The sequence below is a fragment of the Mizuhopecten yessoensis genome, unplaced genomic scaffold, assembly GCF_002113885.1.
Source record: "Mizuhopecten yessoensis strain PY_sf001 unplaced genomic scaffold, ASM211388v2 scaffold716357, whole genome shotgun sequence".
NCBI lineage: Eukaryota > Metazoa > Mollusca > Bivalvia > Pectinida > Pectinidae > Mizuhopecten > Mizuhopecten yessoensis.
Window position 1 is genome coordinate 1,136,138 of NW_018480076.1, and position 12,809 is coordinate 1,148,946.

General features: G+C 36.9%; 1 protein-coding gene across 3 annotated transcripts in view; it reads right to left on the reverse strand.

Moving 5' to 3' along the window:
* Positions 1–7,178: 7,178 nt before the first annotated feature.
* Positions 7,179–12,809, reverse strand: part of LOC110443686 (ribosome biogenesis protein BRX1 homolog) — a 31,492-nt gene continuing 25,861 nt past the window's right edge. For all 3 annotated transcript variants that reach the window (XM_021488062.1, XM_021488061.1, XM_021488060.1), the window contains exons 4-10: positions 12,669–12,739; positions 11,971–12,020; positions 10,744–10,817; positions 9,711–9,761; positions 9,051–9,186; positions 8,484–8,578; positions 7,179–8,345 (exon numbers count right to left, since the gene is read on the reverse strand). In XM_021488062.1, coding sequence (XP_021343737.1) covers positions 8,160–8,345; positions 8,484–8,578; positions 9,051–9,186; positions 9,711–9,761; positions 10,744–10,817; positions 11,971–12,020; positions 12,669–12,739 — 663 coding nt within the window. In that variant the 3' untranslated portion in view covers positions 7,179–8,159. The remainder of the gene's footprint in view (positions 8,346–8,483; positions 8,579–9,050; positions 9,187–9,710; positions 9,762–10,743; positions 10,818–11,970; positions 12,021–12,668; positions 12,740–12,809) is intronic.

Consider the following 12,809-nt stretch of genomic DNA (forward strand, 5'->3'; position numbering starts at 1 on the left):
TAAAATTGACAAAAGAAACAGCTGGAGAGAATATGTATCCAAGATATCATCAAACACGTCCTCAAAAAAAGTATGGGATATGATTCAGAAAATAAGTGGGAAAAAGAAAAAAGGCAACATCCTCCCACCTCATTCATAAAAACAAACCAAAAATCGTCTATGTCTGAAATTGCTGATGCATTTGCAAACAAGAGGCCCAGAGGGCCTGTATCGCTCACCTGAATATAATTAAAGTAATTGGTATGAAGTAAAGATATAGCACTCTATGGTAGGTGCTGTAAGTACATATGAAATTTCAGAAAGATCCATCCAGTACTTGAGATATAGAGAACAAACTTCAAACAGAGGCCCACCCCGATTCCCCTACGGGGGTCATAGCCACCAATCATACAAAATTAGGTCACCGTCACCGTCACCCAAGGATGCTCCAAACTAAATAAGGATAAAATCCCTTACTCTCTATGGTAGAAGAAGGATTTTAAAGGTTTTACCTCTATTTTCCCTATTGGGCCCCGCCTCTCTGCCTACAGGGGGGTCAAACACACCGTTTATACAAAATTGGTTCCCCTTTACCCAAGGATGTTCCACACCAAATATGGACCAAATCCTTTCATTCCTACAGAAGAATAAGGATTTTAAAGAATAATTTGCTATGTTTCCCCTATTGGGCCCCGCCCTTCAAGCCCCTGGGGACCAGACCCTTGATTTATACAAAATAAGATCCCTTTCACCAAAGGATGCTTCAGACCAAATATGGAACAAATCCTTTCATTCCTACAGAAGAAGGATTTTAAAGAATTTGCTATATTTCCCCTATTGGGCCCCGCCCCTCAGCCCCCAGGGGGCAAGACCCACCATTTATACAAACTTTGTTCCCCTTCCCCCAAGGATGCTTCTGACCAAATATGGACCAAATCATTTCATTCCTACAGAAGAAGAAGGTTTTTAAAGAATAATTTGCTATGTTTCCCCTATGGGGCCCTGACCCTCAGGCCCCTGGGGAGCCAGACCCATGGTTTATACAAAATTGGTTCCCCACTACCCAAGGATGCTCCACACCAAATATGGACCAAATCCTTTCATTCCTACAGAAGACGGATATTTTAAAGAATAATTTGCTATGTTTCCCCTATTGGGCTCTGCCCATCAGGCCCCTGGGGGGCCAGACCCTTAATTTATCCCCTTCACCGAAGGATGCTTCAGACCAAATATGGACCAAATTCTTTCATTCCTATAGAAGAAGGATTTTAAAGAATAATTTGTTATGTTTCCCCTATTGGGCTCCGCCCATCAGGCACCTGGGGGGCCAGATCCACGGTTTATACAAAATTGGTTCCCTTTCACCCAAGGATGCTTCAGACCATATATGGAACAAATCCTTCCATTCCTACAGAAGAAGAAGGATTTTAAAGAATTTGCTACATTTCCCAAATTGGGCCCCACCCCTCAGCCCCCAGGGCGGCCAGACCAACCATTTATACAAACTTTGTTCCCCTTCTCCCAAGGATGCTTCTGACTAAATATGGAACAAATCCTTTCATTCCTACAGAAGAAGAAGGATTTTAAAGAAGAATTTGCTATATTTCCCCTATTTGGCCCCACCCCTCAAGCCCCTCGGGGGCCAGAACCACCATTTATACAAAATTGGTTCCTCTTCACCCAAGGATGCTCTACACCAAAATTTGTTAAAATCCGCTCAGTGGTTCAGGACAAGTAGTGTAAAGTTGACGGACGACTGACGACGGACGCTGCGGTATGGCATAAGCTCAACTTGGTCCTTCGGACCAGGTGAGCTAAAAACATAGCTAAAAACTCATCCCCTTTAAACCACTCCCGAAAATTCCAGTCTTTAAAGAAAAAAAGAGAAAAGAAACGGCTCAATTTCAAATCATCAAACAAAGAAAGTTATAATGAGCAATTTACCCTACCAGAACTTGTTGATTCGCTTAGAAAATCACAGGACACTGCTTCAGGTCCTGATGATATTCCATATCAATTTCTAAAGCACTTACCGGACTCGTCACTAACATGCCTTCTTTACATATTCAACCAAGTTTCTCTTCCGGAAAGATTCCCGATTCGTGGAAGAACCCCACAATTATACCTATCCCAAAACCGGGAAAGGATGCTACTGACCCAAACAACTATCGTCCTATCTCTCTGACTAGTTGTGTATGTAAAACTTTAGAACGAATGATAAACACTAGACTGGTTTGGTTTCTTGAGGCCGACGATATAATATCCCCTCTTCAAAGTGGTTTTATAAATAGAAGAGGGACAAATGACCATCTCATCAGATTAGAGACATCCATTCGAGAGGCTTTCGCCAAGAAGGAACACCTTGTCGCCGTGTTCTTTGATCTTGAGAAGGCCTATGATACTACATGGCAGTATGGCATCATGAAAGATCTTCACGACCTTGGCGTACGTGGAAACCTTCCCAATTTTATATCTAATTACCTATCAGATAGACACTTCAAAGTCCGTGTTGGTTCAACTTTTTCTGAAACGTCTAAACAGGAAATGAGGGTGTCCCACAGGGTGGAATCCTATCAGTCACACTGTTTGGTCTTAAAATCAATGATGTAGTCAAATGTCTTGGTCAATCAACAGAAGGGTCGTTATTTGTGGATGACTTCTTGATCTGTTACAGATCTAAGATCATGCACACGATAGAACGACAACTTCAACAGAGTTTAAAACAAACTACAAAATTGGGCAGACGAAAACGGCTTCAAATTCTCTAAATCCAAAACTGTGTGCATGCATTTCTGTCAAAAACGAAAAGCACACAATGACCCAAATCTAACACTCGATGGCAGTAGAATTCCTGTTGTTAAACAGACAAATTTCTCGGCCTCATTTTTGATTCGAAACTCTCTTTCATACCACATATAAAGTATCTGAAGGATAAACACAAAGGTGAGAAAGTGGCAGCAGCCTGCTGTACTGCTAATACTTGCGCCTCCATCTTTTCTGCTGAAGCATGCGCCATTGGTTTGGCCCTCGACCATATCGATGAACACCGAATTAAAAAGGCAATTATTTGTTCAGACTCTCTATCTGTCCTACAGAGTTTACAGTTACGAGATCCTAAAAACACACTCGTACAAAACCTTGCTCTTTGAATATCTCGTATCTTAAAAAAGTCTATAATAACTTTACTATGGATTCCGAGCCATGTCGGAATTAAAGGCAACGAATTTGCTGACAGGGAAGCAACAAATGCATTGAATCTCGAACAAACAAATATCAAACTACCATACACAGATTTTAAACCTACTATTCGTACAGCCATTCAAAATGAATGGCAGCAACGCTGGTCTCTCGAGACCACAAACAAACTTTTTAAGATACAACCGAAACTTAAAACATCTATTCCCAGTCGGAAAGATCGTAGAGAGGAAGTTGTCCTCGCTCGGCTCCGCACTGGGCACACATATCCTACTCANGCCCTTATTGACGTTGTATATATATCACATATTCCATATCATCTATTCGTTATCTCTTTTGTTATTTTGACCCCTTTTTTAATTTTTTATTATCTACACATACAGTGCGAATGTTTTTAAAATGAACCATTTTATCTGATTTTATCTTCGCTACTCACATGTTTGTTGAAAAAATAAGATAAATAAATGAATCACCATGGCCCTAAATGAACATAAACAAACAAACAAATCTTCGTCAGTAAATGAACGTAGATACTCCAATGCCTGGTGTCTGTGCAACTCGTTTGTCCGGACGGGGTCAGGGAAATGTTTCGCGCATGGACAACCTCTGACCGACATTCAATGTTACCGGTTTGGTTTATAATTTCAGAATGGAATGTTTTTGGCGCTACCAATTCTCCAGTTTCGATTTCCCCCTTGGAAATTTTTCCGATCACTTCCTTGCGGAGAAAACGTGCAGACCTTGGCGATGTTATCGGGATGCGCGTATGTGGTATCCGCTTGACTGCACGTCTCGCCCTTCGCGGATAATCGCGTCCAGAAACACACTGTTTGATTAAACTGTGAAACATCCACATTGTTATTTATATATATCACATATTCCATATCATCTATTCGTTATCTCTTTGATTATTTTAACCCCCTTTTTTATTTTTTATTATTTACACATACAATGCGAATGCTTTTAAAATGAACCATTTTATCTTCGCTACTCACATGTTTGTTAAAAAAATCAAAAAATCAAAAAAAATCACCATGGCCCTAAATGACCACAGCCGTCGATGGGCCGTTAAACATAAACAAACTCCTAACAAACAATATAACAAACAATATATACCTCCTAGCAAACAATATATACCTCCTAACAAACAATATATATCTCCTAACAAACAATATATACCTCCTAACAAACAATATATACCTCCTAACAAACAATATACACCTCCTAACACACAATATGTACCTCCTAACAAACAATATATACCTCCTAACAAACAATATATACCTCCTAACAAACAGTTTGTACGTCGTAACATACAATATGTACCTCCTAACAAACAATATATACCTCCTAACAAACAATATATACCTCCTAACAAACAACATATACCTCCTAACAAACAATATATACCTCCTAACAAACAGTTTGTACGTCGTAACATACAATATGTACCTCCTGACATACAAAATGTTCCTCCTATGACCATATTTAACATATGATATATACCTCCTAACATACTATATATACCTCCTAACATACAATATGTACCTCCTAACATACAATATGTACCTCCTATGACCATATTTGACATACGATATATACCTCCTAACATACAGTATGTACCTCATGACATACAATATAAACCTCTTAACATCCATTATGTACCTTCTGACATACAATATGTACCTCATGGCATGTATTATATACCTCCTAATTACATACAATATATACCTCCTAACATACAATGTATACCGCCTATGACCATATTTGACATATGATATATACCTCCTAACATACAATATGTACCTCATGGCATGTATTATATACCTCCTAACATACAGTATGTACCTCCTATGACCATATTTGACATATGACATAAACCTCCTAACATACAATATGTACCTCATGACATACAATATATACCTCCCAACATCCATTATGTACCTCCTGACATACAATATGTACCTCATGGCATGTATTATATACCTCCTAACATACAATATGTTACTCCTATGACCATATTTGACATATGATATATACCTCCTAACATACAATATGTCCCTCCTATGACCATATTTGACATACTATATATACCTCCTAACATACAATATGTGCCTCCTAACATACAATATGTACCTCCTATGACCATATTTGACATACGATATATACCTCCTAATATACAATATATACCTCCTAACATACAATATGTACCTCCTAACATACAATATGTACCTCCTATGACCATATTTGACATACGATATATACCTCCTAACATACAATATATACCTCCTGACATACAATATGTACCACCTATGACCATATTTGACATAAGATATATACCTCCTAACATACAGTATGTACCTCATGACATACAATATATACCTCTTAACATCCATTATGTACCTCCTGACATACAATACGTACCTCATGGCATGTATTATATACCTCCTAACATACAGTATGTACCTCATGATATACAATATAAACCTCTTTACATCCATTATGTCCCTCCTGACATACAATATGTACCTCATGGCATGTATTATATACCTCCTAACATACAGTATGTACCTCATGACATACAATATATACCTCCCAACATACAATATGTACCTCCTGACATACAAAATGTTCCTCCTATGACCATATTTGACATACGATATATTCCTCCTAACATACAGTATGTACCTCCTATGACCATATTTGACATATAACATAAACCGCCTAACATACAATATGTACCTCATGACATACAATATATACCTCCCAACATCCAATATGTACCTCCTGACATACAAAATGTTCCTCCTATGACCATATTTGACATACGATATATTCCTCCTAACATACAGTATGTACCTCCTATGACCATATTTGACATATGATATATACCTCCTAACATACAAAATGTTCCTCCTATGACCATATTTGACATACGATATATACCTCCTAACATACAGTACGTACCTCCTATGACCATATTTGACATACGATATATATACCTCCTAACATACAGTATGTACCTCCTATGACCATATTTGACATATGATATATACCTCCTATGACCATATTTGACATACAATATGTACCTCATGACATGTATTATGTACCTCCTAACATACATCATATACCTCCTAACATACATCATGTACCTCCAGCTGACATACGATATATACATCCTAACATACAATGTGTTCCTCCTTTGACCATATTTGACATGCAATATGTTCCTCATGACATGCAAATAATTACCGGTCTTGGTAATGCAACAAAGACTAGCCGATAGGTTTAATATAAAAAGATGATTATCTGTAATGACTGAATGACTTCTCATTAACCGAGAGCCTTCGAATGATATTTGGCAAGTAGCACGCTGGAATGAAGGGCCATCAAATTTGTTGAAATAAATGACCTTGACCATTGACGAGGGTCGGATGTGTTAAAACGGCCTCTTAATAACCAAGAGCTCAATGATACAAGGTCAGTAGAATACTGCAATATAGGGTTATCAAGTTTGTTCAAATAAGTTACCGTAATCCACTATTCAAGGTCGCAGGTATCAAAGTTTAATTTTCAGTGATGTCTGTATAACCAAAAAGCTTGGGCAATATTTGGCAAGTAGTCTGCTGGGATGAAGGGCTGTGGGAACTGTTCAGATAAGTAACCTTGACTTTCTACCATGGCCACAAAGATCAAATATGTCAAAACCTTTAAACATCTTCTGTAAGACCAAGAGGGCAAGGGTCATGACATTTGACATGTAGCATGCTAGATCTGAGGGTTATTAGAAGCCTGTCCAAATGAACAAGATCTGCCTTTTAAATTTTATACTTTTTCCACTGGCCTTATTTAATTAACTTGTGCCCTGCTAGCCATACATATATTCAGAATAGAAACAATACATATATGCAGTGGTTAATAGATTCAGGTGGATGGTAGAAAGACATTCACAATGTCCTAGCTTCACACAGGTGGGGATGAAAAAACCACACTTTTCAATTTAATTTTCTTACATCATTTATTATTACAAGCATGTTCCTGCAAAGTGATGCACATAATTTGACAAAGTTGTAATTAGCAAAATGCAAAAACATGTATTTTGTTAGAAAGTTGAACTTAATCACACTCCCTTGGAAGAAATTACCAACGCTGTCATGCATTGTCTGGTAACTCAAGCGCGAGTCTGATGCGATGGCTTACACACATGTATCACCCTGACCGTATTTCTCAGAAAGGAATGTGCCTATGCTCTTTATAATAACGCTTATACAATTTTGCAAATATACACTAGAATATTCTGACTAAGGCATAGAATGAACAAAATTCATCAAGGTTTTCAAATATTTTTTTTACATCTGGCACTTCCTATGTGTTAAATCCATGCATCTTTACCACGTTATACGATCTTATTGTGCATTACCAAGGTATACGATCTTATCGTGCACTACCAAGGTATACAATCTTATCGTGCACTACCAAGGTATACAATCTTATCCTGCATTACCAAGGTATACAATCTTATCGTGCATTACCAAGGTATACAATCTTATCGTGCATTACCAAGGTACTACAAATGTTTACACCATCTTAGCAACCTCGGTAGCACCTGAACAAAACAGCTTTCGATCTTATTTTACGGACCAAAACTCTTTCGACATCATCTGGCCAAGAGTTATTTACTCCACAATGAAGACCAGACGTTTTTTGTCTTCAGGAACAAGTTAATCGGTGAACCAGCAACACAAAAACTTGTCCCTCGGAGAGGAAGCACCAAGTATGAACAGTTATATTACACAAAATGATGGATGTCAACTAATATTTTTGTCGATTGCTGTTAAGGTTTAGGTAATATGAATCACAAATGGCATCAAAAACAGATCTCCCTCTGTAACACATTGAAGATGATATCAATCGTTCAATCTGTTCTGAGCCTGCAATCCATCACAATAATATCATTCATTATTGATTGATCTTTTGAGTTTTTGTTAAGAATTCCTGTAGGAGGTGTTTTTGGCTTTGCCTGTAGTATCCTCTGGTCGGATAGTAAGGAACACATCATCAGTGGGATCACGTTTATATGGCTCATCTGGCTTCCTCTCTTCTAACGACTTCTTGGCCTGAACTCGAGAAACGTACTTCTGAGCAAACCGTTTGTGCACTTCTCTCCGCAACTGAAATGTAACAAGAGTTAATCGTTTCAGTTCAACTACCATTATCAACATTCACTTGATTTTTTTTTCTTTGAAAGATTTATTTTGTTTTAACTTGTGAAGAAAAAATACAGAGATAAATGTAACATGTAACCTCACCTCATTGGGAGATCTGTATTTAGGATTTTCATATAGTGTTGTGCCACCAAAACTTCCTGCAAACACTCTTATTGGATTCAACACGAACCTTGGACCTGTCAAAGGAAAAATGCAACACATCAGAAACTGAAGATCAAAGAGATAATGAACTGGATTGATTAGTGAAGGATTATTCTAGAAAACAGATATATTGCTTGCCCTATGATCCTGATTGGGGCATGTTTGGTGTTGGCTTGTAAAGTGTTGTCTGGTGTCGGCTTGTAAAGTGTTGTCTAAACCAGATACATCATAATATCAAGCTTCATTATTAAGCAGGATATTTGAAAAAGATTGTTGGAGACTATTAACTGATGTCCCATTACTAACTTTCTTACCAGCTAAACAATGTCACGGTTAAAACTGGAATAAGATTGTTATTTGTGTTGAAATCGTTGAACTATCATTTGATGATAGATAACCTCATAACCGAGATAACGTATTTCCTAAAAGGTAAGACTACAAAAACCTCTTAATCAAGTCATGTAACTAGGACTTTTATCTGGGGCAGGTAACAGAAAGACTGCTCACCAATCTCTGCCAAGGAGCCATCCTCCTCCAGTATTTGGTAGTTTCTGAACCAAATTCTGTTGTCCACGATGGAGAAGGTAAACACATGGTCAAAGAAGGGCTGACTTTTTGGATGGAAATTTGGTGTTCCAAATGTCTGAAAATGAACAATGGTTTTGGAATGTTTAGAAGTGTTAGAACAAGTAACAAGTGTTTGTTATCTAATAAATATCTAATAAATACCTGTTACAAGTGTTTGTTATCTAATAAATTAATACCTTTTCAGAAGTTTTTGCATCTAATAAATACCTTTTTAGAAGGACATGGTATTACCTTCATGTAAATATTTTTCGATATCTGTATAAATTATCTAGTTTAATCTTCTGATAAATACAATACCTGCTCAGAAGTATTCAGAACTTTTCCACAAGAGAATAGACAACACAATTTGTGGTCAAGCATGCCTCCCCCCCCCCCCCCCCATTTTTTTTTAACACACTAACTTTAAGAATATTACCAAACTATTAAGCAGACAGGAAAAGTTGAAAGTCGGACTTCTTCCCCCATCACTAACCCAAGAGTGATTTGCATCCTTGTGAAACAGGTCAAACTGTGTACACATATCAAAGTGTTGGTCATCATCAATAGTCCAGATTAACACGGAGTGATAATGAAGATTACCTGTACAAATAGCTCCTTTAACAGCGACCAGTGCGGTTCCTGATCAAACATCTGTAAATGAAAACAACCTTTTAAATGTCCATCTTAGTGTATGATGCCAAGTATTATCTTTCATAGCACAATGCAGCCAAACTCGGCCCTAGTAATCTCAATGCAGCCAAACTTGGCCCTAGTAATCTCAGCCAAACTCGGCCCTAGTAATCTTAGCCAAACTCGGCCCTAGTAATCTCAATGCAGCCAAACTCGGCCCTAGTAATCTCAATGCAACAACTGGGTCAAAACTGGATGATGATTCGAGAGGTTGACATGAACAAGCCAATCAACCAATCATATTCCAGCACAACATCACTCAAAAAGGATGATTCACTCTTTATATAACACCTTTTTTTAGATTTCACAAAATTTATGTTTTGTCAAATCTTAGATATTTCTGTTTTGACCGCTTTACAAAAGTTGTATATTCCTACATGTCTGTATGTAAATAATGAATTTCAATAAAAGAGTGAATTAGTACAGGTATGAATTATTTTTTAAACAGGAAAATATATTTTCTTATACCTTTCAAAGGAACAATATTTTAGCGAAGGCACACATTCCAGGAACGAAAAGGTTTATAGTGACTTAACTCCTTTATGAAAAACTGTTTCTATTTTAACAATCAGAAATTATGTTTGTGATTGAAAGAGAATAAGAATGAGGATATCCCTTTCAAATTTGTAAGGGTATACCGCGATTAAACCATTGCAAATTGAGTTTTCCTGGTGACACAAATAATTCCACTTGTGACGGTGTTATCACGAAATACTGCTGAAAATATCAAAACACAGTGGGGTTATCCTAATATGCTCCACTTATCAGAAGCAAAAGACGTTTATTTTGCAATGAGGTCAAAATTAAACTGGTGAATTCTTATATAATTTCATTGTTTGTCAAATTCTAAATTATTTATTCTAATCTGGCCTGTTACTTGTATCATAAGGCAAATCACAAAAGTTTTGTTGTAGAGTAACTCATATCTTAAAAAATAGCTTACTGGATCAAATGACAGCAAAGGTCTTGATCCCTTAAGGCAGTTCCCGGTCATTTTTAGTTCATTCATGGTGTGTACTAGAAAAAAAGTAACACAAGGTTAATACATACTAATGTGTACACCTATATAAAACAAACCATAGAGCAGGAAATTTTTATTTTATGAATTTACTAAAATTGAATCTGAGATTTTGCTTTTTCAAATTCGGTACATTTTGTATATATGCAAAAGGTTATACATTTGGAGGCTAAAGTACGAAAGCATTATTTTATACCTGGAAATTTTTCAAATTGAAACACCAGCATGTCCACAAAATACAGTGTCAGTCAAACAACAATTTGTTGCATAAACAAAAGTGTAGAATTCAAAGTAACTATGAAAAGTGCTGAATGCGATTGCTGTTGTAATATGAGGGTGAAAAAAATGCATGGCCGGGCCAGACACAGGCTACATTCGCGTATACCGGTTGAAACGGTACATGTGGCGCAGAAATTTTCCACAATAAACGAACGCACTTGGACCGTTCTATAAGCAGGGCTAAAAATGCACAGTTTCGGAGAATAAAAAACAATGTATCAAGAATATTATGCCCTTCTCTTACGCGTCCACTGAATAACATAACGTATTTTAAAAACTACATGTGACTTGACATTGTTTTAGAAAGAAATTACGCAAACTAGCAATAGTCAGCATTTAAGTTTCGGTCTGGTATGTCTGGAACCTCAATCTACATGTGCCGAATTTTCCTGAGGTCAGCCTCGGTCCAGATCTGTACCTGTTGTTTTCTTTACAGGTTCAATCGGTTCAATCGTTTCAACTGGATACTCGAATGTAACCCTAGATTCAAACTCGGGACCCTCCAAACTGTAGACAAACGCTCTACTAATTGAGCTACGGGTGATCGACAAAGTCCATTTCTGCTACATTACATATGCCATCAGTTGGATACACTCAGGTGCTATCCACGTAAATGTAAGCGTTCAAAGAAGCCGAAAAACGAAAGTTAAAAGAACATCATGTTCATTCTAAATGGGGATCTGCTAATTCCTGCAATGTTGTTTTTTTATATATAATTTAACTTCATAGAGATATATCAAACTTAAAATATTGATTGTGGTCTTATTAAATCTAACATTCTCATTTTTGTATTGAACATGCATTATGTAATGGTTTCTGGGATATAAAATGGAGATATAGACATGAAATTAAACCTCTACAATGTACACTTACCATTTTCTACAAGAAACTTCCCAGATGGACCTGATGGACAATTTGAAATCCTGAAAGATAAGAAGTTTAACTGGGCATTTAACTGTATGTGATATAACAACTACACTTTCTAGTTTTACCTATACAAGTTTTCTTACAAGACGAAATAAAACAAGTTGTGTAATAATGGTTGATGTTCACACTTTGTTTTCATCCCAGCATTAAAGTCTGCACAACAATAAATGATTACAAGGCGCAAATTATGTAATTTTCAGTATATTAATTTCAAGGCAAGTAACATTTCATCACCCACACAAAAGACAAGGCTTGTATCTCTCATCTGGATGTTTAACTCATTCACCCCTGAAGACACATTTGAACTCTTCCAATTGAAAGGTTGGAATAGTTCATTAGGAAACTTCAGGGGTGAATGAGTTTGGCAATCTTTGTTACATTTGTGTATATATGTCTCTTCATAATGGGGATCCCAACCATTTCCAAATTACATGTTTTTTCTTTGGAGCTGGGGGGGGGGATACTTCCAACTAAATATGGTTACTAACCATTTAAAAAAAAATATTAGGGGGGTGGGGGTCAATAAATAAAGTATAAAGAAAATGCTAATGGACAAAACGACAACAAGCACCACAGTATGGCATAAGCTCACTTTGGTCCTTTTGGACTAGATGAGCTAGCTACAAAGACATGCAAATACATACCACATATACAGATCTTGCTTCTTTTTCGCCTCAAAGTACAAACATTTGCCACAGTTTTTCATTTCACAAATCTAAATAAAATCAGACAGACAAAAACATAATCAGCAAATATTTGTTATTTGAAATTTCTAATTATTACTA